Below are 26,479 nucleotides of genomic sequence, written 5' to 3' on the forward strand. Positions count from 1 at the left end.
TGTAAGGTGCAGGAGCAAGGACTGAGGTTTAATTCTCTAAAAAGAAACTTTACACACATATACACCTAGATTATATTAAAATAGAATTCTATTTATCTTTTAAAAAAAAAAACATTTATCTCTTTCCCTGTAATAGTGTAATTCTATTCCAATTCATAAATGGCAGTTAATACAATAATGTCAACAAAACAATAATAAAGAGATTTAGCAAGCATTCATATGACTTTTGAACATATATAATGTTAGGCTATTCTAAGTTTAGCCTAATTATTTATTTATTATATATTTAGATTTTTTTTTCAATTAATTATTATAATAAAAGTAAAAGACAAAATCTCATTCTATTAGGAGTATATTTATGAACAGGTATGTGAGGAAACCTACTTTAGTGAACAACTACCCCAAAAAAAAAAAAAAAAAAAAATTATGAAAAGAGTTTAAAAGGAAACCAGCGTTAAAATTGGGCCTTTCTAGCAAAATGAGCTTGTGTTCACAATCTAAAGGTTTTCTAAGTACTAGAAGAATTCAAATTAATACACTAATTTGCAGTGGACTTTTCTTTACAAATCACTTGACCAACAATGGTAGCAGGTATGCTTTATTATATTATACTATATTCTCACACATATATGCCTTTTCTTTTTTTATAAATACATATATCCCTTTTAAGCTCAACTCGATTTTTTTTTCTTGAATAAATAACAAATAACAAATAAAAAATAAAATATGACCAAAGCTCATCAAGCACTCGCCTATCTCATTCTTGATAGAAACCAACCAAATGTTAAAAGTTCAAGACTTTTAATCTTATAGGTATGACCAAAATAATTGATTAGATTTGATAGATTTGATTTGATTAACCCCTCCCCAGTTATTTACTATTCAGTCATTTTCATAGAGAGAAAAATCAATTTTATTTTTTGGATATGTTATCAACAAGAATGTGATGGAACATGAGATTTAAAACTGATTCAAACTTATAGGATGTAAAATGTATGGAAAATGCTAAAGCCACAAAAATATTTTACATATTTTTTTTTTTACAAATTGTTGATATAATGAGTGGTTATTGCTAAATAAAAAAGTGATGTTATAAAATAGTTTATAATTGTAGTATTACTCAAAATGTATTTCAACGTAATTTTTTTGTGCTAGAATCATATTATATTTTATAAATATTTTTTACAAACTGTTGATGTAACAAGTGATTGTTGGTAATTAAAAAAGTAATGTTAGTGGTGGGTCCAGATAAAAATCAATAAAAATTTTCCACTTCAATAGTTTTTAAAAATATTATAAAATAGTTTGTGACAGTAACATTACTATTTATTGTACACAACATTACTTATAGGTATGACCAAAATAATTGATAGAAACCGACCAAATGTTAAAAGTTCAAGACTTTTAATCTTATAGGTATGACCAAAATAATTGATTAGATTTGATAGATTTGATTTGATTAACCCCCTCCCCAATTATTTACTATTCAGTCATTTTCATAGAGAGAAAAATCAATTTTATTTTTTGGATAGGTTATCAACAAGAATGTGATGGAACATAAGATTTAAAACTGATTCAAACTTATAGGATGTAAATTGTATGGAAAATGCTAAAACCACAAAATATTTTACATATTTTTTTTTATAAATTGTTAATATGATGAGTAGTTATTGGTAAATAAAAAAATAATGTTATAAAATAATTTATAATTGTAGTATTATTCAAAATGTATTTTAACGTAATTTTATTGTGTTAGAGCTATATTATATTTAAAATAGTTTGTAACAATAACATTACTATATAAATCCCAAAATCAAAGATTTTTTTTATGTGTGACTAGTTGTTTATAATAGGTTGTGGCGCAATTCTAGATTTCTTTTGGGCCCATAAAACCAAAAAGGACTTAGTTAGAACTTCCAGTCCAAAAACTAAAGAAGCCCAACCCCCATTGCCTAAAACCCCAAATCGACTAAAAGTCTAAAACCCCTTTGAAAAAAATCAGAGAGATCGATAGCATTATATATACATTGGAAACAAAGACTAGGGTTTTAGTTTTAGCTTTGGAAATCTTTCTGACCCCTTTGATTTTCCGAGAAAGAAAAAAACAGTCAGAGAGAAAAACCATGTTTCCAGGAATGTTCATGCGGAAGCCAGACAAGGCTGTGGCTCTTAAGCAGCTAAAGAGCCACGTGGCGATGTTCGGGGCTTGGGTCGCTATGATCCGAGTCGCTCCCTATATCCTTCACTATCTATCTGGTGAGAAAGATGAGCTCAAGCTCGAGCTCTAGATCCCCTCCTCTATGAGTTTCACTATGGAGAGGTAATAATTTCAATTTGGGTCTTTTTTTAAATTTAATTTTTAGGTGGGTATTCGTTGTTTGTGGTTAAAGTTGATAAATTTGTCAGTTATGTGATTAATCTGGTTTGATTTAATATAAATTTTCTGTGATTTTTTGTGGGTGTTCGAGTTTTATGGTTTTTAGACTGTAATGGAAACTGGGTGTTCTCTGGTTGCGGTTAAAGTTCTGATATTTGTAAGTTTTGTGTGATTCAGTCTCTGTTTGTGTGTAAACCATGATGTTTTAGATTTGTTTGATAACCATGGAAGACTTTGTGGCTATCAGGGTGTTTGTATTGTGTTATTATCAGTCTATATTTCATTAGAAGCATTGCTTTATTTTGATATTTTTAATGTATGGAACTTAAATGCATTGTTTGATTTCATGTGGGCGTACTGCCTATTGAGCCGATTGAATTATGAGAGTAGAGAGAATAAGACCACACCTTGATTTATCACAAAATTGAGTATGAATTTTATATATTTGGGGCAATATAAATGCTGAAGACAATTAGTTTTTTAATTATCTTCTAGGAGTAGTTTGCATGTGTTGATCTTGAGACTAGCATGTAGCAGTTTTCATCATGAGTCTTGATGACTGATAGAAATGACTTCAGAACATATAATCTGTAGAAAAATTGAAAATATATAAACGTATAGTTTGGGCAGGTGATGGAACATGGAAGACAAACCAGAGACATATATCTTTTTGTTTAAAGGACCTTCTCTTAACATATAATAAAGGATTTGCCCTGTGCATGACTCCAAAAAAGCCACTCATGTTTCTCTAGTTCCCAATTTGGAAGTCTATTTGGCAAGACTACAATAGACAAATATAATTTCATACTATTATGATATCTAAAATTTTCTGGACTTACCTTTGAGATAGCCTCTTTTATTATCTCTTATATGTGTACTTTAATCTGCCTTTCAGAAACACCTTTTTTTTTTTTTTTTCATCTTTCCTCCTTTGGAAACTCTGTATGTTTTTTATCCATTTTTAAGAGGTGTTTCATCACTCCAATATAATCTAAAATCTTGGTGTCTGGTGTTTGAACAACACCCCCCACCCCCCAAACAAAAAAAAAAAAAGGAGAATAATGATGGTTTCTCATGTTTAATGCCCTATGTTTACGTGAGTGATCCTAAACCTGTTTGGTGGGTTCTGGAAGGTTGATGGCTGATGTAAAATTGATAGTCACAACTCACTAACATGAACTCACTCAAAAAAAATTACAAAAATGATACGTGTTTATGCATAAAAATGTGCATTATTTTCTGCTCCTTAATTCCATGTTTTTTGTAGTCTAGGATGATACTCATTATTTTTGCTGCTCCATAATTTTTGTGGCAAGAATCAAGATCTTCTTTCCTTGCTCTAATTTTTCTATATTGTTACCTATACAAAAAAAAAAAAAAAAAAAAATTACTATATTGTCAAGGAAAACATTGCTGCCCTTGTAAATTTGCTTTGGTGGTTGTAAATTCTTGGCTACTGATAGCATTTTAAGAGATTTTCACAAATGTTGAAGCTATATTACTGTAGTACTAGCTGCATCTTTTTGAACAAATATAGCATCAAGAGAGTCATTGGTGTCTTGAGTTGCATTCCCTGATTGTTGGTAAGGAGGCCAATGAGATCAGTACTTTACAACTCTCATATGCTCATCTTCCCCCCAACCCCACCCCAAAACAGCCCTAAACTGATGAACTGATGATTTTTATGAGACAATCGATTGACTTTATCCTTAAACCAAAATAAACTGACATCTTTACAAAAAATTATTTGCAACTAATGAGACTCGAATTTGAGAACTTATATTTGACTGTTTAAGTGCAACACTACCGAGCTACTAAATGATTTTGTTCCAAAATATGCTTTTTTGGATGAACTATATGAAATCTTTTTATTATACATTGCTTTTAAGTATGTGTGTATATATATACATTAAATAATTAATTAATTAAAAAATGGTTTAACAGACAATCTGTTGGTTGAACTGATCATATGGAAACCTGGCCCTTGTCTAATTTGAACTCTGGTACGATTTCAGACACAAGGAAAGGATCATCATGGCAAAATGGAGCAACTTAAAAACAGAAACAAAGTTAAAACTTAAAACCATCAAGATCAACAACAAGGGATCTCCACCCTCCATATACAACAGAACACTCTGTTCTTGTTAGTTCTTTTTATCTTCTTCTTTTGCTGCAATCTATAATTGACATCATTAATGATTGTTCCTAGCAATGGTGCTTTTGAAATTACGGCCATTTAGCATATCTGCAGCTCACTGAACCTTAGCTTCCCAGCATCCCACCCTTATGGCATACAAGCACCTTCTAAGAATGGCTGATGAGGAGCAATAAAAAAAGTTGCTCTCTAGACTCAATTCTTATCCTGCAGAATAGACGCAGTAGATCTCCATTGAAGCCCCACTTAGCCATTCTTTCATTTGAAGTAATTTGATTTCGAATAATCAACCAATTGATAAAAAATGCATGTCTGGGAATGTGGCCTGACAACCAGACCAATCTCCAGTCTCCATTTAACTTGCTGCCCTTAGGCTCTAATATCCTCCCAAGCAGAACCACAAACTGACACCATTAATAACTATGATATGTTAATGCGATCCGGCCACCTTTTTTTTATCCAGGATTTCTTTTGTTTAAGTTAGAGGGTGATGATGGTGTGAATCTCGACTTGAAGCCCATCATCTCACTAGCTCATATTCTGCAGAAATTTCATTAATCATGGCTTAGTAAGATTTTACAACTTGTGCATCATGATTTGAGCTTCAAAGTGTTTGTAATTAACTATTTTGGCATATGCAGTTTTGTTTAAATAATCTGTGAATTAATTCTTTTTTCTATTTTTCAGCAATTGATCATCTAACATTTCTTTATTCCTTTCTTGTTTGCAGTATGCCTGGGAAAAGAATTGATTTGGAATGGGGAGGCAATAGTGAGCATTTATTTATTTTTCCTCTCTTTTTGGTTTTATCCTAGAATATTGTGAGGCTAGTGTGTCCTTGCACTAGGTCACGTTTCTTTAAGCTTATCTAACATTTATGGTTCATGTTATTTATGGATTCAATTTCAATCGCTGTATGTGTTATTGGATTGGTGGTAGCAGGATATATAATTTGACTTGTCGACATGATTTTATAGCTTTATACTGTTTAATTTTGTTCTCTAATAGGGTTCATCCCCACATGGACCAGTTCATAAATTTGCAACCCCAGGGATGTTATACTGTTTAATTATCTTCTCTAATGGGGTTCATCCCCACATGGCAGCCAGTTTTATTTACAACCATAATGAAATGTGAACATCTAGGATGTTACGTATTTCTCAAGAAGAAAGAGGGGGGAGAGGGGATTCTCAAAATTGCATGAACTTCCAAATTTCATTGGTAATTAATCTTTCCCAAGTGTATAAGGTAAAATGGATTTTTCTTTTGGAAACAAAAGTTACTTTTAAAACTCTCTCTCTCCCCCCTATAGATCCATTCTTTTTTCATTTGATTTTTATAATTTGATGCGGTTGTAGCAAACTGCCAATTTGGCTTATATCACAGCGAAGCAGATAAAAGAAAATCATGTGGGGCGTTTCTTAAATTTTTTTTATTTTTTTTTGATGAACCAGCAATTTTATTAAGCAAGAAACAAAACCACACAGGCAGAGAGTGCCTCGGCCCTAATAACAAAAACAAAGCAAGGAGGCCCCAGGTGGGGCGTTTCTTTAAATTATTTGACATTACAGTTATATGCTTCATTCAATAGCTTAATTCTAAGCCTGTGGTCTTGTTACATTATAATCTAATGATGTATATTGGGGAGGGCCCTTTTACAATTATTTGACTCTAAAAGATGATTGTGGCTTTGGAAGAGCAGAATATTGCTTCAAATTCCAAAAAAGGCCGGCAAGGATTATAGAGAAATAGAAGTCAAAAGTAAACAGTATTATTAGGTATATAATAATGTGAACCTTGCTGTGGCTCCACTTACAATTTCCAAACAAATGGAAAAGATTGCAGTTGGATAGGTTCCTTGCTGTATACAGCAACTACATGTTCTTGCTGTTATGGAAGTACTAGTGAGAGTGGTTGTAATGCAGTGATTATTAGTTTTGCTGCTACAGGAGGGTTCTGTTTTGGGAGGAATGATGTTACTGCATACTTTTTGTGACATATATATAAGAGCTACCAACCTCAATGAAAAGAAAAGCATGGCCACCCATGAGTTGCTGCAGGGCTGTTAATGTGAAATTATGTATATATCCATGTACTTCACATATTTGGATTTGGCTTGTGTCATGTCATGTCCTTTATCTGCCCAGAAATAGAGAGTATAATCATACAATAATTAAAAAAAAAGTATAGTTTCTTGGATTCTCTAATTGAGTTCAATTACATAATTGTACTGATAAGTACAAACGAAAACAAAGTAGGCATAACAAATCTATTTTCTTAATCATATAATTGGTCCCTAATTAGGCGTTTTGGGAGCCTAAAAACATGTTTTTAAAACTCAAAAACCAAAATTTTATTTTGTAACAACAACGCCTTATAGTGTTTTTTACAAACGTTTATTTTAAACCAAAATCACCATTTTGTAAGAACTTAACCAAAAGCAATCAATATAATGTTTAATTTAGATCATCTTTTGAAATCAATTGAGACCAATAGTAGAACACATCACCTCATAATTATCGAATGAGACTAATCATAGGATTCAAATAATTGATTATCTCTAGGAGACGAGTAATGAAATCTCACTTTGCCATTAACATGGGAGTCGGACTATGGGACTATTTGTCTGACACGTGGCAGGTTTGTAACTTTCCCTTTAAAGCATTGGCTTATGTTTTTCTTGTGGTCATTTATGCATTAATTTGACTAATAAGATATATGCTTCTTTATGTATTACGCATTTGAATATATGCTTGGCGGCTTCAATAAAGCTACCTATGGCCCTCCACGATGCTTCCCGTTTTCGTTTTAAGCATTAACTACAGGGAGTTAATAGAAATTAACAGGAATGAGTGAAATATTCCCCAAGTTCTATAAAGAAATTTTTTTTGGGTTTTATTTTATTAGAAATTTAATAGTGATGCACTGATGACCACACTTGACAGTACAAAATTTCTTAGCTAGGTTGGAAAATCTAAACAAGCATCCAAGTTTTTCTTGTATGTTTTTTATTTGGTCGAGTTTGTTCATGGTTCAAGCGGCTTAGGTTTAGGGTTGACTCAATAATTGATCCAAACATGATGAGTCTAAAAGTACTCGATTAGGGATGTGCATTCAACTCACTTACATGACGAAACTGTACCATCCTAACTTGACGAATTAATTTAATTTTTTGTGGGTTGAGTTGGATTTGTGAGTCTTGGGTTTGGGTCGACAGTTTTTTATAACCCATTCAACGTGACATAGATATAAGTGTGTTTTATTACCCTTATTTTAATTTATTTTGGTATTTTGAAAATTAGTTTGGATGAATTTGTAAATTTGAAACATAATTTAGGAGTATAATGAGAATTGCAATGAATTTATTGAAAACGGAATAATAAAAGCCATTTTTTTTTTCCTTTTACAAGATTTGAAACATTTATGCCCTATTCGTGAACCCAACTTGACCTAACCCAACCCATGTACGTTGAGTTAAGTTGGTTACTACACATGAGATAGTTTTTTAGCTTGGGTTTCTTTGGATTGGGTGAATTAGTTGGGTATAGGTTTGGGTTGAACAACCCTTATAAGGGTTAAAAATGGATTATTCAGGCCAAGGGGGTGAAGAGTCAAAGGAAAAAAAAAAATAGCATTAGGAAAAGTAAAAATTGTTGGACAAAGTTTTCTTCCAAATTGGTTTGGATGATCTCCTCCAACTCCGTAAACCACCCCACATGTATTATTTATACACACCACATGTTATCAATCATCATGTAGTGTATTGAAGAAATTTTCCTCCATACCAATTTTGTGGTAAACCTGTTACAAAATGGATTATCCACATACATAAAATTGAAATTGAAGATAGTTGTGTATTAATATTTATATACATTTTTTTAATTTTTCCTTTTGAAAAGGATAAAATATTCAAATCATAACACTTTGAATATAAACTATAACTAGTTAACTTGTCTCCTTTAGACACTATAAGTGTCGGAAATTCATAATGGAATAGCTATTGGAAAGCAACACCTTAACTTAAAGGGATCTACATTCTACTGCCTTATTAGTATTAATTGCAAATTACAATGCAAAAGATTGCGAAATGAAAAAGCAAACGCCAACTGATTCCTCAATCCCAGCTATATATTGACACTATGACAGTCCTCTCCAATCAGACTCGCGCACTCAGAACGTGTAACCCAATTCCGTAGAAAGACCAAGTGTCAAATCCTACATTATTATAGCAACTACATCATTATTATTCAATCACACCACAAACAACAAAGCTTTACACGAGTCCAAACTCCCACCTGAAAACTCGCCTGAAAAACCACTATTAACACTGTGTTTGTGTGTGTGTTTTGTTGGCATAAAGATAGGGCTGAGTGGCTGACATTTTCTCACGCCTCAACTTTTCTTCATTTCTTAGCAGTTCTCATAGTTTTACACACAAGAAAAAAAAAAAAAAAAGAGCAAAGGTCCAAGAATGTTGTGTTGTGTGTAGATCAATATCCAGTTTGAAATAGAATGACAACTTGACAAGGTTGGGGTGGCTATGGTTGAAAGAATTGAATTATGATGAGCCTATACAAGGGAAAGGAGGTAAACCCAGATTATAGAAGAGGTAGTAGATCCCATGCAACAAGGCCATGGATGAGGTACCTGGCTCAGTGGGGACAAGTGCTGGCTTCTCTTTGAGGTTGGGCCAGACCATCTTTTCCTCTGCTTCTCTTCTTTTCATGTCTCTGGGTGTAGAATTCTACAGCTACACTGCTTTCTGGTAATTCTTCATTCTCTTTTCTATTTCTTCTTTGATTTGATTCTAGCTGGTTCTTCTTTGTTTTTACCTTTTTCATTTCAGTCTACACTACCCATGATGTTAACATCTCTACAATTCATTCTGAGTTTCACTGCAATTAGCACACATTCTCTCAGATTTTCTGCATGCTTGATCTTATTCTTTTGAAAGTAGAACGGATAATTTTATTAATTTCTTTACTGATTTTCAGAATTGGAATAAGAAACTATCAATCATAAAATGATAAAACTTTAGTCCTTAGATTTAGGGTGTTGCTCGATTTCTATGTCAAAGTTCTATAAATGAAGTGCTGATAATAGAACATTATTCGAAAAACAAAAAACACCCATCTTCTTCTTTTATTCCTAATTTTGAGGTTGATCAATCTTGGCCATGACAAGTTAGGGTAACTTTCTACTGGAATTTACTCATTGGCATCGAATTTTCTGGTTTCGTTAAGCCAAAAGTCCAATGACCAGTACCAAAAGACACTACTTTCCACAAGAAATTTCAAACCATTGGATCGACCATGACTTAAAACAGGGAACTTTGAAATGCTTAACATAGGCATGAAGATCTTGTCACTTTCAAGAAAACTTCAGTGACCTGTTTAGTGCAAATTGGACTTACTAGGTTCATGCTTTCATTCACATCTGTTAGATCCTTCCTTTTGTGCTCACCCACTGCTAGCTTAGCATTTTTACAGCTGCAGGCCAATATTGTTGACAATTAGTCCATTAAATTAGATTCACTTGTATGAGATGATTACCCTCAGAATTTTCAATATTCCATTTGTCTGCCATCTCCTCTCTTTAATTTCAAAATTTGGAACATGTTTTGTCATTTGTTACCTAGACTTATGGTTCAATTCATACTCTTTGCCTCTAGTTTTATGCTTCCCATGATCAAATTCCATGAAATCCAGAAGAAAAATGGGCTAGTTTAGCTAGAATGGCCTAAGTTGAAACTGTGTTGTGAAAGCAATGAATATGGTTAAAACACTGAGGATGATAATATAAATTACAGGCACTTGACAATCTGAATTAGTGATATGCATTTTCAAATCTAAGGGTCAAGAAAAGAACCAGAAGGCAAAGAGGTATTTCCTCCACTCTCTGAATGATGACCAAGAATGCTAGGGACAGCTATTCTCACAAAACACTAAGGTGGCAAGTTGTGATTAGAGAGCAACGTCGCTTTTACAAGAAGACTATTCTATTATTATCCATTCCTGAACCTGAATCAAAATACAAGGGAATAGATTCTAAAAGTTGTGGAGCAACGTATTACCACTATTTTGTTATTTCTTCCATTCATGATTTAATCTTCATTGGATATACTACTGTTGCAGCTACTTGGTGACAATCATGGGTTTGGTTATACCTTGGAGTTTCACTTTGGCCTTGGTGGATGGATACTCTGTTCTGGTTAAATGTCCTATTCGGCAGCCAGGAATACTGGTCATCATTGTTGTAGGAGATTGGGTATGTATCATCTGAACCATTTGCAATTACATAACATGGTTATTGGCAACTATTTTGTTACTGATTCAAAATATTTCACAATAGGTATTATCCATTCTCACACTCGCTGCAGCTTGCTCAACAGCTAGTGTTGTGGACCTTCTGCTCCATGCTGAAAGGTCATATTGCCCTCCAAAGTTTTGCAGCAGATATCAGATATCCGCTGCCATGGCTTTCTTGACATGGTTTCTGTCTTTGGCTTCAGCTCTGTTCAATCTTTGGTTACTCCCTGCCTTGTGATACTTATTTGGATTTTGGCTATGTACTATATTATAGAATTTTGTGGCCAGAACCAATATCATCCAGATTTTTGTTACTCTGAATTTGTACATTAATACTTTAATTGTGTCCAAATTTTAGAAGATGAGGGTTTTCAATCATACAATTACAAAGTTGTAAATTGTTGTCAAGAATTTCTAAGGAATTACACTGACTAGTATCATTAGTTTGGGCACCTCATTTTCTGGGGTCCATGAGAAAGACTAACAACCCCCTTTAGTGACCTCTGGCAGTCCCAGTTATAAATTTCTTAGCCCTAAACAACCTGGGAACAAGGATTTAATGACAGTTTTCTCATTTTCTGGGGTCCATGAGAAAGACTAACAACCCCCTTTAGTGACCTCTGGCAGTCCCAGTTATAAATTTCTTAGCCCTAAACAACCTGGGAACAAGGATTTAATGACAGTTTATACAGGTCCAATCATATTAATTAAATTGGTTTTTGCAGGATAGACTTTTCTTTATATCCTTAGAAAACACCTCTTCTAGTAGCTTATGAAGATACCAGTGAAGTGAGTGACCAAATTGAGCAGGAAGACTTTAAATTCCAGCTTGGAACATGGTAGACTAGAGAGAGTTTAGCAGTGGTTGCAGAATGCTGTCATGTGAAATTATCAAATTGAGTACTGTATTGTCAAAACTGCAGTATGTCTTATTTACAAGTAAAAATTATTCAACTCTCAAGATCCACTCAATGCATACAATCAACTCACAGTTGTAGGAGGTGGTAAATTATATTGGCAAAGAATCGATTACTATGATTTCAATCTTCTCCTCTCCCGCATAATCCTATTATCATTGCCGTAATATGCAGCCATGAGTGTGGAATGATCGTTCTCCAGGAAAAGATAACAGATGTCCACAAGGGGCATCTAACAAAAGATCAACAGCAGGCACAATTTATGCACTTCTGAAATTACAATTTACTACTGTAATGAGCAATCGAAGTCAAGAAGTTACCCCATTTTCGAATGATCCCTAATGTGCAGCCAACCATTGTCCCTAGGCATGCTCACCAAATGCCTGCCTGAATTGTCCTCACATGTTATCAAGTAAGCACTATAAATGAATCCTTGTTTAACCGCATAAATATCACCAGCAAAGATGACATTTTCAAGAGAAACCAGACTAATGTCCCAAAAAGAAGCTTTTGTTTCCAAAACGAAATCCATCAAACTCTGCAGCAACCTTCTCACCCTAATTAGGGGAAATTGCCATATATGTTCAATTTTTGGATTTGCTTGCATTTACAGCAAACAAACATCATCTACTTCTCTTTTTCCCGCATTTTCTTATCCAACACTTCATTCCTCAACACTTCTACCATTTCCTCATTTCCTTGTCTAACATACCCTTCAATAAAAGCACCATATATTTCCAAATTTGGCTCAAAACCCTTCCCCACCATCTCTGCCTGGATCTTCAAGGCTTCTTCCATCCTCCCCTCCTCACACAACCCCTTTAATAGAGTCTCATAACTCTTCCCCTTAGGCACCAAGCCAAAATTCTCCACTCCACCCCTAAGAATCTCCACAGCCTCATAAACTCTACCCTTAACACAAAGTCCTCCAATCATCACATCAAGCGTCAAAGCCTCCGGCCTAAAACCCTTCCTACACATATCCTTATACACAAGCAACGCTGAATCCACATCCCCAACATTACAATACCCATTAACAAGATGCTCATAAGTAGCACAACTACTTTCCACACCATTCAACCCCATTTCTCTATACAACTCCTCAGCTTTCTCAACTTCTCCAATCTTGCAAAACCCACCAATCATAGTATTATAACTCAAAACATCAGCCTCCACTTCCTTAACTCTCATCTCCTCCCACAACTTCTCAGCCTCTCCCATCCTCCCTTCCTCGCAATACACCGCCATCAAAACGCTGTAACTATAACAATTAGGAACACAATCAAACCCCACCATTTCATTCCAAATCATCTCCACCTTCTCAACCATGCCATCCTGGTAAAACCCCCCCATCAAAACATTAAAAGTATGCACATTTGGCCAAACTTTATAAACCCTTTTCACATTTCCAACAACCCCATCACCCTCTAACCCAAAAACCTCCCTATAAACCTCGTACCCAACACAACCACCTCGGACCTTCAAAACCCAATAAACCAAATCATTCAAAGTACCAACTTTTGGACTAATCCCACGAGACCTTAACATCCTAACAATCTCAATAGCTGAGTCAATCTTCTTAATCTCCAAACAAGCTTTAACCAACAAATCAAACACAAACGGAGCTGACCCACATAGTCTATAAGTCATGACAAGGCTTTGGAACAACTTCAATGGCTTAGGTACGAGGTTGTCGTTGTTGTTGGTGGTGGATTGTTGGGGGATCCGAATGGCAGTCCGAATGAGGGAATGGGCTTGGGTCAAGAGCCGGGCTCGGGTCAGAATGTGGATAGTGGTTGAGTATGTGAGGAGGTTGTGGTGGCAGAGAGACTTGTGTTGAGTCCAGAGGAAGAAGCGGAGGGCAAGGTGGGGATTATTCTTGAGTTGGAGGGCAATTTGGGAAAACTCTTTTGGGTGGAAGCCATTGGGGTAGAGAGTTTGGAGGTTGCCCCAACGGGACTTTGAACGTTGTTGGGTGAGGATTGAAACTACGGTTGAGATTAAGGTTGCAGATTGATCGGACGGTTGGGAAGAGGAAGAGGAGAAGGAGAGTGAAGAGATGGGTTTGTGTTTGTGGGTTGAGAAGAGCAAGTGTTTTAGGACTGGAATGGCCATTGAAGAGTGAACATACAGAGAGAGAGAGAGATGGAATGGGATTTGTCTGATGAAAAAGCTACAAGTAGTGTACTTGTAAGGAGTAAACGACCTATCGTTTTCTGGATCTACATTGTTTTCCCCTTTTTTTTTTTTTCTTTTTTTTTTTTTTTTGGAGAAAGAAGCTGACTCATTTTATTTAACTTGAAACGATCACATCCAAATCTAAAATCGAAGTAATATGCGATGAGACATCTTCTATCCATACTTATGAATCTGGTATGCATAATGCATTTTTTGTCAGATTATGAGTTACCCTATTGCCATTTCTCTTAACATGAGAATACATTAATCGTTCAAAACTACTAGCAACCCGTTTCATGTCGTCTACCAGCAAACCTGTTGGAGAAAGGCTATCCTCTGCTGACTTTAATGCTTTGATTAGATTGAGAGAATCACCTTCAAGAATCACATTTCGAAAGCCCAAATCACGTGCAAGAGAGACTGCCTTCAAAGCAACCAGCGCCTCAACCTCGTTAGGTTTGTATGCTTGATGAAGTTTTTCTGAACAGGAAGCCAGCACAACACCGTTATTGTCCTGGATTACCACCCCAACTTTGAACTGATTTGAATCACTGAAAATAGCTCCGTCAAAGTTTGTTTTCACCTAACCATCTTGCAGACATAACCATCTAGAGCCTCCAACATTGCTGTCCATGACCTGCACTTCAAGATTCTGCCGATCGCCTCTAAACTGATTCAGTTTTTGTTTTGCTTGTTCAGCCAACTAATGGAGCGGAACAGCTTGTTGGGTGACCCGTATTTTGTTTCTTTGAGTCTACACCATCCAAGCCGTATAAGCAAATAGCTCAATTGACTTTCCTTCTGCAATCAGCCAAGATAGAAGTTCCTTCACATCTGTAAACTCCAAATTAGACTTGAAACACCACTCTTCCCCCACACCCCAAACCTCTCCCAATTCCGGGCAAGACCAGATAGCGTGCACGGACTCCTTCACAGCAGAACGACACCTCTCACAGATCGGGTCAGTTGTAACTTTCCTCTTCAACAGCGCCTGTTTTGTTGGGTTTAGTTAATAAGAACCAAATGGGCACTTATCAATATCAATATATATATATATATATATAGAGAGAGAGAGAGATGGGTTCAAGTTACACTTAGTGTAACTCTTATAAACTTACACTTTTTTTACACCGTAGATTTCTAAGAGATCTAACAGTTAAAAAAAAATCATTAAATGCTATTGTTTTCCACCTTACTACCTAATTAATACTAACATTCTCTCTCTCTCTTCTTATTTATTGCTTTCCACTATTATCATTATCTAATGGGCAATCCTTAATTTATCTAATAAAAAAACTATGATTTAAAATATTTAAATAATATTACTCAGTTGTCATCTTAGTGTAGTGTGCATATATATACACACCTATTGACATCACTAATTAATCCCGTAATGTTGATAACTTAATCCCGCAATATTATATTATGCTACAATAACTTAATTAACTTATATATATGCAGCTTGTACATGAGAAGTAGCTCTCTCTAAGACATACGAAAGGGAAAACCTTACCCAAATGGTGCTCCTCCCAAGTCACTTGAAAGTTGAAACAGTACTGCAACATTAAAAAGAAAAATAAGCTTCAAGTTCAACAAAGCATCCCTAAACAACACAGCTATACCCATTTTGAGCTAACAAGCTAGAGATTAGAGAGGGGGAGCATACATTAATACTCCCCAGAAATTCTAAGAGACCTACCAACAAGTTCTGGCAGCAATATCTTTTGGGTCAGGTTTCTTTTCTGTGAGTAACCGTCCCTGTACGAAACCATGGAAGTCCACAAAGATTAAGACCAAGTATAAAACATTGAAATAGCGAAAAAAATCCATTGATGCTCATTCCCCCCCCCCCCCACCTTTTTTTTTTTTTTTTTTTTTTTTTTTTTTTCTCTCTCTCTCTCTCTCTCTCTCTAGTATATGTTCAGACTCTAGGCCTAGAGTGAATACCAAGGAGAAGATGAAGAGAGAGTGCAAAAAGCCTTAGTATTTATAGACAAAATAGGTTGGATCATGTACCCTTTTGTGCATTCTAGAATAGCATATATAAGAAATTAAGCCATTTTGTGGTTGCCAAAAGACACTAGTGTAGTGTTTGTGTTAGGGGTTTTAGTACAAAGAGTACGTAATGCTATATTTTGGAGGGTTTAATGCTGTTTCAAAATTTTGTAAGGTCAGCAAAAAAGTTGAGATAAAGTAGGTGTGGAAGCTTGGCAGTGACTAGGCAATAACATGCAAGTCCAAAGAAGTTAAGTTGATTTTTATAAGCCCGTAGATTGTTGAAAAAAGGAGAAAAAAAATAAGTATCCTTAGCCTGGACAAATTATATTGAATAATTATTTACAAATTATAAATAAGTTCCTTTATTTATTTATTTTAAGGAGCAAATTGAAAGTAATTTGACTCTTGTTATGGGTAGTTTTGTGAAATCAATGATTATGGAATTACTTTTCAATTCTTTTTTATTAGATTGTGTTGAAGAAAATATTATATATTGGAAAGTAATAAATAAGGAGAGAGAGAGAATGCTAATATTAATTAGGTAGTAAGGTGGAAAATAATAGCATTTAATGATGTTTTTTTAACCGTTAGATCTCTTAGAAATCTACGGTGTAAAAAAGGTGTAAGTTTATAAGAGTTACACCAGGTGTAACTTGAACCCATCTCATATATATATATATATATATATATAAACAGAGATCTCATGCAGAAGTGTATGAGGTCTTGCCAAGTGGCACTCTAACTTTGCATTTAGCCTTTTTTTACCTCTTTCATTAAGTTTTTCTATATTAATACGTGCTGTGATGGTCCCAAGCATTTTTACTTTTCATTTTTCTATTAAAAAATAAGAATACACAATTTGATCGATTTACCAATATTTCATACTTTTTATTTTTATTTTTTTATTTTTACTTTTTTGATGAAGTTTCATACTTTTCTCACAACCCATAATTTTGAGAAATGTTTGTATTCTAGAAATTTTCTTAGCACAATCCTTCAGATGATTCCATTAATTTTTCAAAGAAGACCTTTCTTTTGAAGAAATTGTTTAATGCAATCCTTCTATGTACAACTCTCTCTTCTACCCTTTCCCTTCCCTTACTTTTTTCTCCCTTCTTTCCTTTTCATCTCCCTTACAACCAAATAGGATATTAGTTTTCAAATTCAACTAATAAAAAAAAGTTTTTTGAGGATATTAATAAAAAGAGTTTGAATTTGGTAAGAATGGGGTGTAAAATTCATATTTTATACCATCCAATAAGAGATATTACATCTACTTTTTACTTAAAACTCAGTACATTATACCACAATTAATAACATTTTAATAAACTCCTTTGGTTAAATTTTCAGATGAGCATTATAATTGATAGAGTGTGGTTGTTCTTATTCTTTAATATGTGATTAGATGATGTGGTATGTTGGAATTGGAGGGTGTAAAACTTAGGTTTTAAACCACATCCTTATAGAATTTAATCTTTAATAAAAATATGTAAAAAAGACATGTTTAATTACCGTTTTAGTCTTTAACACTTGTATTATCTATCAAAATGGTTTTTAACATCTTAAATGTGTCAATTTTGTTTCTAAACTTTTGGTATTGTGTTAAAGTAATCCTTATAATTAAGCGGTACATGAAAAGAATTGATGTATCTAACATTAATATCAAAATAATATTTTTATGCCATCTAAGCTATCCTTTGAATTATCACATGTCCTTACTTAGAAATTATAATAAAATATTTGAAAATATATTAATTGCATCTCCATAAGTAAATGAGATGTAATTTTATTAGCAGAAATTAAAAATTTCTTTTCTTTTCTTTTCCTTTGCTTTCTCGGCAACCAAATGGGGTCTATGTAACGATTCAAGGAAAAGCGCTAGCCACATCTACACTATACCTTAAAAGGACTAGTCACAATTGAGGTTCCTTGAGTTGTTAATAAAGCTCAAATCTACCCAGTAAATACCCGATGTGGGACTCATTACACATCCACACACATCACGCAATCAATCAAATTGGGCATCACAATCTCCCCCACTTAAATCTCTAACGTCCTTGTTAGGGCCCACTTTGTGGGGTAGTGTCTTCGAGTCCACACGGGGTTATCGAGTGGGCTCTGATATCATATTGTAACGACCCAAGGAAAAGCGCTAGCTATATCTGCGTTATGCCTCAAAAGGACTAGTCATAATTGAGGCTCCTTGTAGTTGTTAATAAAGCTCAGATCTACCTAGTAAATACTTGATGTGGGACTTATCACACACCCACACATATCACACAATCAATCAAATTGGAGCATCACAATCAATTTCCTAATTATTTTTCTATTTTTTGTTTAAAAACTGATACATTCATTTAATAAAAGTAGTGTGTAACCTTGTGCATATGCACATGTACATATAAAAGCAATCACAATTATACACACACACACACACACACACACATGTATATGATTTAGAATTTAATTGGATCTAGACTCTTCGGTTTTTATACAAAATAATTCACTTGCTACAAAAATTAAAATATTAGATGGGATACATGGAGTAAAATTGAATTTCAATTAAAATTCAATTTAGAATCTAATTGAATTTAGACTCTTTGATTTTTGCACCTAATAATTCACTTGACACACAAATTTAAAAAATAGATGAGACACGTGGCGTAAAATTAGACTCAAATTTAGAATTTAATTAAATTTTCTCTTAGTTTTGGCTATATATGTGTGTGTGTGTGTGTGTATAGCAACCTACCATCAATCTATTTAAAATTACATGTTGTTCATGAAATCACAGTCCCATATATGACCCTTTTTTAGGAGCCACTATCTCATCAAAAAAACTATCTCATAAAAAAAATAAATAAAAAAAATAAAAAGTTAGTATATTGCAATGTATTTGGAATGGTGAGTCCATCAGTATTTGGAATCAATTTTTTTTTTTTTAAAAAAAAACCTTAAATTGGACACGTGACACAAAATTAAACAACAATTGGAATCTAATTTAGAATCTAAATTGATTTTCTCTCAGTTTTGGCTTTGATTATATATATAGTCTGGTTATTGGCCTGTGCGTTGCACCATTTTTTTTGGTATGATCTTTTTTGGTAAATATTATGATTGGAGAACATTTTTTTGGAAAAAAAAACTTCTTTTATTTTTATGTAGTGATTTAAAAAAAATACAATGAAGGGTTTTATGATAAATTTGGTTAATTTTAGGAAATACATTTATATAAATAAAACTCATAAAATGCATAAGATATACGTAAAGGTATAATTCATGACTACGCATGAAAGTTATTGTATTTTTTTAATTTCTATTAGCTAGATCACATTTCTTAAATAAACTGAACAACCATTTCATCACCCCATTATACACGTAATGATTGGAATATTGTTAGTTAGTACATGATTGCTTGATAAACAATATTGATTAAAATAATTTTAATTCTATTTAAGAAATATTTTGTGAAATTTTCATTTTCATGTCCATTTTTTTAATCTAATAGATTTAATTTTTCACATTAGTTTAATTGAATAGTATTGTGTTTATATTTTTTTTCTTAACTACAATTGATAATTCACAAAATGAGTAAACAACTTACTGAGTATTGCAAAAGATACAAATATGAACATCAACATGAGCATGAACATGAAGGGAGATTTTTATTCATTTTCTTGAAGAAAAAATTTACTTACAAAAAATTCCAAACTTTATTAGGTAAAGAAGAATCAAAGTTATAGATAGCAAAATCAATAAACCAAAAAATTTAGGAGCCTAAGAGGAGCCATTACTCATTTGAAACAATCCAAAATACTTAAGGACTGAAAAAAAAAAAAAAAAAAAACACCATCCACTCCACACTTCCATCACAACTGCTTTAGCTCAAGGAAAAATATATATATATATATATATATATCTTTATATATTTTTTATTTATTTATAAATAATTACAATATGTTGCTAATCCCGTAATTTGAACATTTTTTCCTTGACTCCCGCAATTTGAACCTTTTCTCTCTTAAATCCTAGACACTTTGTGTATGGGGAGATGCCAATTCGGCAACATGGCCCTCGAGACACACACACACACACACACACACACACACACACAGATATATATATATATATATATATCTCATTTAATAAATATAAAACTTCTTTTAAAAAAAATTAATATGTTTATCATAATTAAGGGAAATCCTAATCGGTACTTCAGTTGAGCATATGTGAAAAAGGCATATATACCCCAAATGGTAAAGGAGAAAGAAAAAGTTGCTAATCCCTTTTAATATGGTTAATTGCTTTGCCTCAATCAGTCGCTTAAACAACATACCGCTTATTCATACCACAACCACAAATGATAATGCAGCATTAGTCATTTGTAATTGCTAATCTAAAAGTACAGATTTCTTTAATAGCTCTACCTTTGTTTCTTTTTGCTAATATGTCTTTATTGAATCAAAATCAAACCACAAAAATCATATAAAAATCACCAAATTAGAGTTTAAAATTATAATTAAATTTTAAAAAGAAATCTAGGTATATTTGCACAAAAATTCCATATAACTAAGTCACACTTAGGAATATTGGACCCTTTTTCCTTTGTATAAATAGGGGGTCCCGATGGGATGAAGGGGCTAACAATTTTTTTTCCAAAACATTTATTGTAGGAACACAAAAGTTTTTCATTGTTGATTTTTCACGATTAAAGAACATGACTTGCCAACTAATCAAACTAGATTTTTTAGTACCTACATCAATTTCACAACATCAAGAACAAACAAATTCCATAGTCTCCTATTACATCAAATGAGTGTTTAATTTTTCTCACAAAGTACTGAATAGTAAAGTTTTAGAGCCATAGTCTCAATTACAACTCTCAATCATGTTAGACTTGGATGACACCGATCAACAATGTATCATTATGAGATGAAGAAAAAATTTGGAGTGTACACAACGTTTAGTGTGGATGGGAAGAAATTTCATCATATTCCAATTGGTTAGGTTAGTAAGGGACCTATTCCAATTTAATGATCCTGGAATTTTGTATACAAGTAATAATTAAGGAAACTTTCACCTAAAATAAGTCGGACTTTTGGCAAGAGAGAAAATTGATGTCTAAACAAATCATGCTAAGGTTGACCAAAATGGACCATATTCTTAATTTCCTATCTCTATTTGTTCTATGTACAAGACTTATAGTCAATGCTTGGCATATAAAAGTTGAACATCTTATCTAAAGTCCATCCTCTGAAAGCTTGAGAAAAAATTCATTTAAATCAACACAATATATAAATTATAAAGGAATCAAAGAAAAATTATCAAAAATAATGAAAATTTAATCTATGCTTAAATTCTTATAAGGATGAACACAATAGCAATATCCTTTTTAAAATTAAAAAATAAAGATAAAAAAATCTTTACTTATTTTGTACATATGATAAAGTCCTATCCCAAAGTTTTTTGAGACTCATGTTGATTAGTGATTGGAAGTTATAAAGGAATAATCATTGTAGGGTTAAGGGCCCAAATTATATATTGGGCCTTGGCCGAGAGCGTGAGTGGTCTGAGGAGGAACGAATGATAATGAACGGTTCAGGCTCAGGATTTAATGAGCAAGATACAAATAGGAAGGTTGTTCGAGGAGGAATATCTCCTCGAATATGATAAGTACAGCTCAAATATGTATTCTAATGATCAGAGTGACCTTCCATGAAACTCCAGTGATAGGGACGTGCATCATGAACATATGAGAAGGAGGGGAAGCCAAAAATATCTAAGGGAAAGCTACTACCACCGCATTGAATGCACTATAGCTACTTTTCTGACCGCATTTATGTGGAGAAGACTTCTGAACAGTGCTGCCTTGGCTACCACAACTCACAGAAAGTCAAAGAGAGTGTTTGATAGGACAGGTACTTAGATAAGGGCTCAGATGACCAACAAGTGTAGGATCAAGATGGTCTAAGGGGAGTTATATAATATAAGAGACCCTCCATGAGAAAGGGATCGGAAAAATAGAGAGAAAGAATACTGTAGCAATCAAAATTGTACTTGTACTCTATTTAGTTGATTTATATGAACACTTGCCTCCTCAGACAAGAAGTTCATTCATATCAGTACTTCTTATTTGTGCATGATTGCCATTCAATTCCATATTAGCCGTTGTCCAATTCATTAGGGTCTCGTTTTTTGACTCACTCTCTACAAATTCATTGTTTTGTGCTTTTTGGGCCTAAGTCCGTTCATCCTGGATTGAGCCACAAATCTGGTCCTTACAATCATCAATATATATATATAAACAGAGATCTCATGCGAGAGTGCGTAAGGTCTTGCCAAGTGACACTCTAATTTTACATTTAGCATTTTTTTTACCTCTTTCATTAAGTTTTTTTTTTTTTTTATTGTTATCCAAAAGTTTACATTAACTTATTTTACCGTTATCTCATTAGTTTCTTATTAATTACCTAATCTTACATCACACATTTCTCTCTTTTTCATGTCTTTTAGCATACCCACCAATTTAATATTTAAAAAAAAAGCAAAAAAATAAAAATTAAGGACTAATAGTAATAACTAACCAGATAAGGCCTTAAAGAAAGAGGGAGAGACATAAAAATGTTGTGGATTGTTAAATAAAATACATTATTTCACTATAAAAGTCTTGAGACTGACAAAACAATTGAAAGAGAGAGAAAGAGAAATTTGAGGGGACGTTGCCTCCGTCATATTGGCCTCCCATCACCATCAAGACGTCAAAACCCCTATGGGTATTTTTTTTTCTTTTTAAATTAGGGGATTAAATATGATTTAGGTTTGGGTAATTTGGTTGGATAGTTTTTGTTTTGGGTATATAAGTAGAGAGAATATTTGGTATGCAATGTAAAGTCATATTCTACCATGGTTTTAAATCATCTATAAGACACATGCATACACACTTGCCCATACCATGTTTTAATGTCACACTATCAATGAGTGGAAGACAATGAGAGAGTTTGACATACTTTTATTTCATTATATTAAATATGTGAACACAACACAAATTATTTGATTTTCACGGTCCTGTTACTTTTTTGCATTTATTTTTTGTTTCATGATTTAAAAAAAAAAAAAATCTTACCTTAAGAAGGCTATAAATAAGTAGTGAAACAACAGTTATAAATTGCACACACATAACCATTATAATTATTCAGTTCAAGGAATGAGTAAAATTTTTTTTTTTTGAGAAATATTGTAGAATAAAAGTTGTTACAAAATGTCTCTCTTAGAGACCTCATGCGAGAGTGCATGAGGTCCTATCAAGTGGCACTCTAATTTTGCATTTAGTTTTTTCTTACCTCTTTTATTAAGTTATTTTATTTTATTTATTTATTTATTTTTTATTGTTACACAAAAGTTCACATCATCTTATTTTACTATTATCTCATTAATATCTCATTAATTGCCTAAACTTACACCACACCTTTCACTATTCTTCATGTCTTTTAGCATACCCACTATTTTAGTATTTAAAAAAAAAAAAAAAAAAAGTAAGGGCTAATAGCAATAACTAACGAGATAAGACTCTAGAGAGAGATAGAGAGACACAAAAATGTTGTGTATTGTTAAATAAAAGACACTATTTCACTATATATTACCAAAATAAAAGACCCGAGACTAACAAAACATTTGAGAGAGAGAGAGAGAGAGAGAGAGAGAGAGAGAGAAATCTAAGGGGTCACCACCTCCGTTATACTGACCTCCCACCACCATCAAGACAACGAAACCCCTACAGGTAATCCTTTTTTCTTTTTAAATTAGGGGATTAAATATGATTTTGGTTAGGTAATTTGGTTAGTTAGTTTTTGTTTTTGGTATATAAGTAGAGAGAATATTTGGTGCGCAATGTAAATCATCTATAAAACACATGCATACACACTTGCCCACACCATGTCTTAATGTCGCACTATCGATGAGTGGAAGATAGTCAGAGAGTTGGGTATACTTTTTATTTCATAGTATGAAATATGTGAACCCAACACAAATTAGTTTATTTCATGGTCCTGTTATTCTTTTGCATTTATTTTTGGTTTCATGATTTAAAAAAAAAAAAAAAATCTTACTTTAAGAAGGCTACAAATATGTAGTGAAGTTACTAAACTAATTTTCAATATCTCAAAATGTATATGTTTCTTTACTCTAATTTAGTTTACTTTTTCTTTATAATTTATGTATAACATTATTCAAAACTGTTTTACATAAAATATCACAAAATTATCCGTGCATCGCATCGGCAATTTACTAGTTGACTATAAGTTATTGTCCATCCATGGAAAAATTCTCTTTTAAGATAGTCTCATGAGACCTTACTTATAATATGTGTGGTGAGTTTTAGATATTGTGAGAGAGAAATCTAGTGAGATTGTCTCATGAAATAATTTTTTGTATTTGCATTTTGGTCCATTTTGTCCACTTTGGTCCTATTTCATCAACTCCGGTCTTATTCGATCTTATTCAGTCTATTTTGGTCTTATTTGGTCCACTTCGATCTATTTTGGTCATATTAGATCCACTTTGGTTATATTTGGTCCACTTCGGTCCTATCCAGTCCATTTTGTCCACTTTGTTTTGGTTCAGTCCAATTTGGTCTTATTCGGTCTACATTGATCTTATTCGGGCCATTTTGCCCACTTCGGTCATATTGGTCCATTTGGTACACGTTGGTCCTAATCAGTCCACTTTGGTTCTATTCAGTTCCCATTGGTCTTATTTAGTCCATTCTGTCCACTTCGGTCATATTTGGTCCATTCTGTCCACCTTGGTTCTATTCAGTCCATTTCGGTCATATTCGGTTTTTTGCTTGACATCTAATTAAATAATAGAGCCTAGCTACAATGCTACATAGATATCAATTTCACCCTTGAAGTAAAAAATATTCAGATACAAGAAGCGTGAGAGAGTCTATAGAAACCCACTTGAGATGAGACCTTCATTGAATTTGAGCACACAATTTATACTAATATTTATATATACACCATATACAATAATTATAAAACCAATCAATATATATATATAAGCAGAGACCTCATGCGAGAGTGCATGAGGTCCTACTAAGTGGCACTTTAATTTTGCATTTAGCTTTTTTTTACCTCTTTCGTTAAATTTTTTTTTTTTTTTTTTTTGTCTGTTATCCAAAAGTTCACATTAACTTATTTTACTATTATCTCATTAATTGCTTAAGCTTATACCATACCTTTCACTATTCTTCATCTTTTTTAGCATACCCATTGTTTTAGTATTTTTTTTTTTAAAAAAAGTAAGGACTAATATCAATAACTAACGAGACAAGGCTCTAGGGTGAAGTTTGGGTCCAGTCAATATATATATAAATATATATATATATATATATATATATAAAAGCAGAGACCTCATGCGAGAGTGCATGAGGTCCTGCCAAGTGGCATTCTAATTTTGCATTTAGCTTTTTTTACCTCTTTCATTAAGTTTTTTTACTGTTACCAAAAAGTTCATATTAACTTATTTTACTATTATCTCATTAATTGCCTAAGCTTATGCCATACCTTTCACTAATCTTCATCTCTTTTAGCATACCCATTGTTTAAGTATTTAAAAAAGAAGAAGAAGAAGAAGAAGTAAGGACTAATAGTTATAACTAACGAGATAAGGCTCTAGGGTAAAGTTTGGGTCCAGTGTCCAGTTGCACTAGACTCGTTGCGATTATAACATGTGTCCACTTTTGAACACATGTCACCATCTTAATGGGTCCAATGCATGTAGTGTCCAGTTGTACTAGACCCGTTACGATTATAACATGTGTCCACTTTTGAACATATGTCACCATTTTAACAGGTCCAGTGCACTACATGCGCTGGACCTAAGCCTCACCCAAGGCTCTAGAAAGAAATAGAGAGGCACAAAAATATTATGGATTGTTAAATAAAACACACTATTTCACTATACATTACCAAAATAAAAGACCTAAGACTAACAAAACATTTTATTAGAGAGAAAGAGGAATTTGAGAGGTCACCACTTCCGTTATACTAACCTCCCACCACCATCAAAACACTGAAACTCCTACATGTAATTTTTTTTTTCTTTTTAAATTAGAGACTTAAATATGACTTAGGTTTAGGTAATTTGGTTAGTTAGTTTTTGTTTTGGGTATATAAATAGATAGAATATTTGGTGCGCAATGTAAAGTCATATTCTACCATGGTTTAATTTTAAATCATCTATTAGACATATGCATACACACTTGCTCGCACCATGTCTTAATGTCGCACTATTGATGAGTGGAAGATAGTCAGAGAGTTGGGCATACTTTTATTTCATATTATGAAATATGTGAACACAACATAAATTAGTTGATTTTCATGGTCTTGTTATTCTTTTACATTTATTGTTGGTTTCATGATTTTAAAAAAAAAAAAATTTACCTTAAGAAGGCTACAAATATGTAATGAAGCTACTAAACTAATTTTTAGTATCTTAAAATATATATGTTTTTTTATGCTAATTTAGTTTACTTTTTCTTTATATT

At 33.1% G+C, this 26,479-nt stretch overlaps 3 protein-coding genes across 3 annotated transcripts; 2 read left to right on the plus strand and 1 right to left on the minus strand.

Annotated features, from left to right (window-relative positions):
• The first annotated feature begins 1,990 nt into the window (after positions 1 to 1,990).
• LOC126706391 (mitochondrial import receptor subunit TOM6 homolog) lies at positions 1,991 to 5,508 on the plus strand. The gene is made up of 2 exons (XM_050405808.1): positions 1,991 to 2,320; positions 5,263 to 5,508. The coding sequence occupies exon 1, from the start codon at positions 2,124 to 2,126 to the stop codon at positions 2,286 to 2,288; it is 165 nt and encodes a 54-aa protein (XP_050261765.1). The 5' UTR covers positions 1,991 to 2,123; the 3' UTR covers positions 2,289 to 2,320; positions 5,263 to 5,508.
• A 3,176-nt stretch (positions 5,509 to 8,684) lies between these two features.
• Positions 8,685 to 11,238, plus strand: LOC126706008 (CASP-like protein 5C1). The gene is made up of 3 exons (XM_050405261.1): positions 8,685 to 9,297; positions 10,667 to 10,799; positions 10,884 to 11,238. The coding sequence occupies exons 1-3, from the start codon at positions 9,167 to 9,169 to the stop codon at positions 11,076 to 11,078; spliced, it is 459 nt and encodes a 152-aa protein (XP_050261218.1). The 5' UTR covers positions 8,685 to 9,166; the 3' UTR covers positions 11,079 to 11,238.
• Positions 11,239 to 11,744: 506 nt separating this feature from the next.
• Positions 11,745 to 13,907, minus strand: LOC126706007 (pentatricopeptide repeat-containing protein At2g15980). Its single transcript, XM_050405260.1, has one exon. It carries the CDS (start codon positions 13,870 to 13,872, stop codon positions 12,385 to 12,387), a length of 1,488 nt encoding a protein of 495 aa, XP_050261217.1. The 5' UTR covers positions 13,873 to 13,907; the 3' UTR covers positions 11,745 to 12,384.
• Between the last annotated feature and the right edge of the window lie 12,572 nt (positions 13,908 to 26,479).

The sequence above is a fragment of the Quercus robur genome, chromosome 11 (genome assembly GCF_932294415.1).
Source record: "Quercus robur chromosome 11, dhQueRobu3.1, whole genome shotgun sequence".
In the NCBI taxonomy this organism is placed as follows: Eukaryota; Viridiplantae; Streptophyta; class Magnoliopsida; order Fagales; family Fagaceae; genus Quercus; species Quercus robur.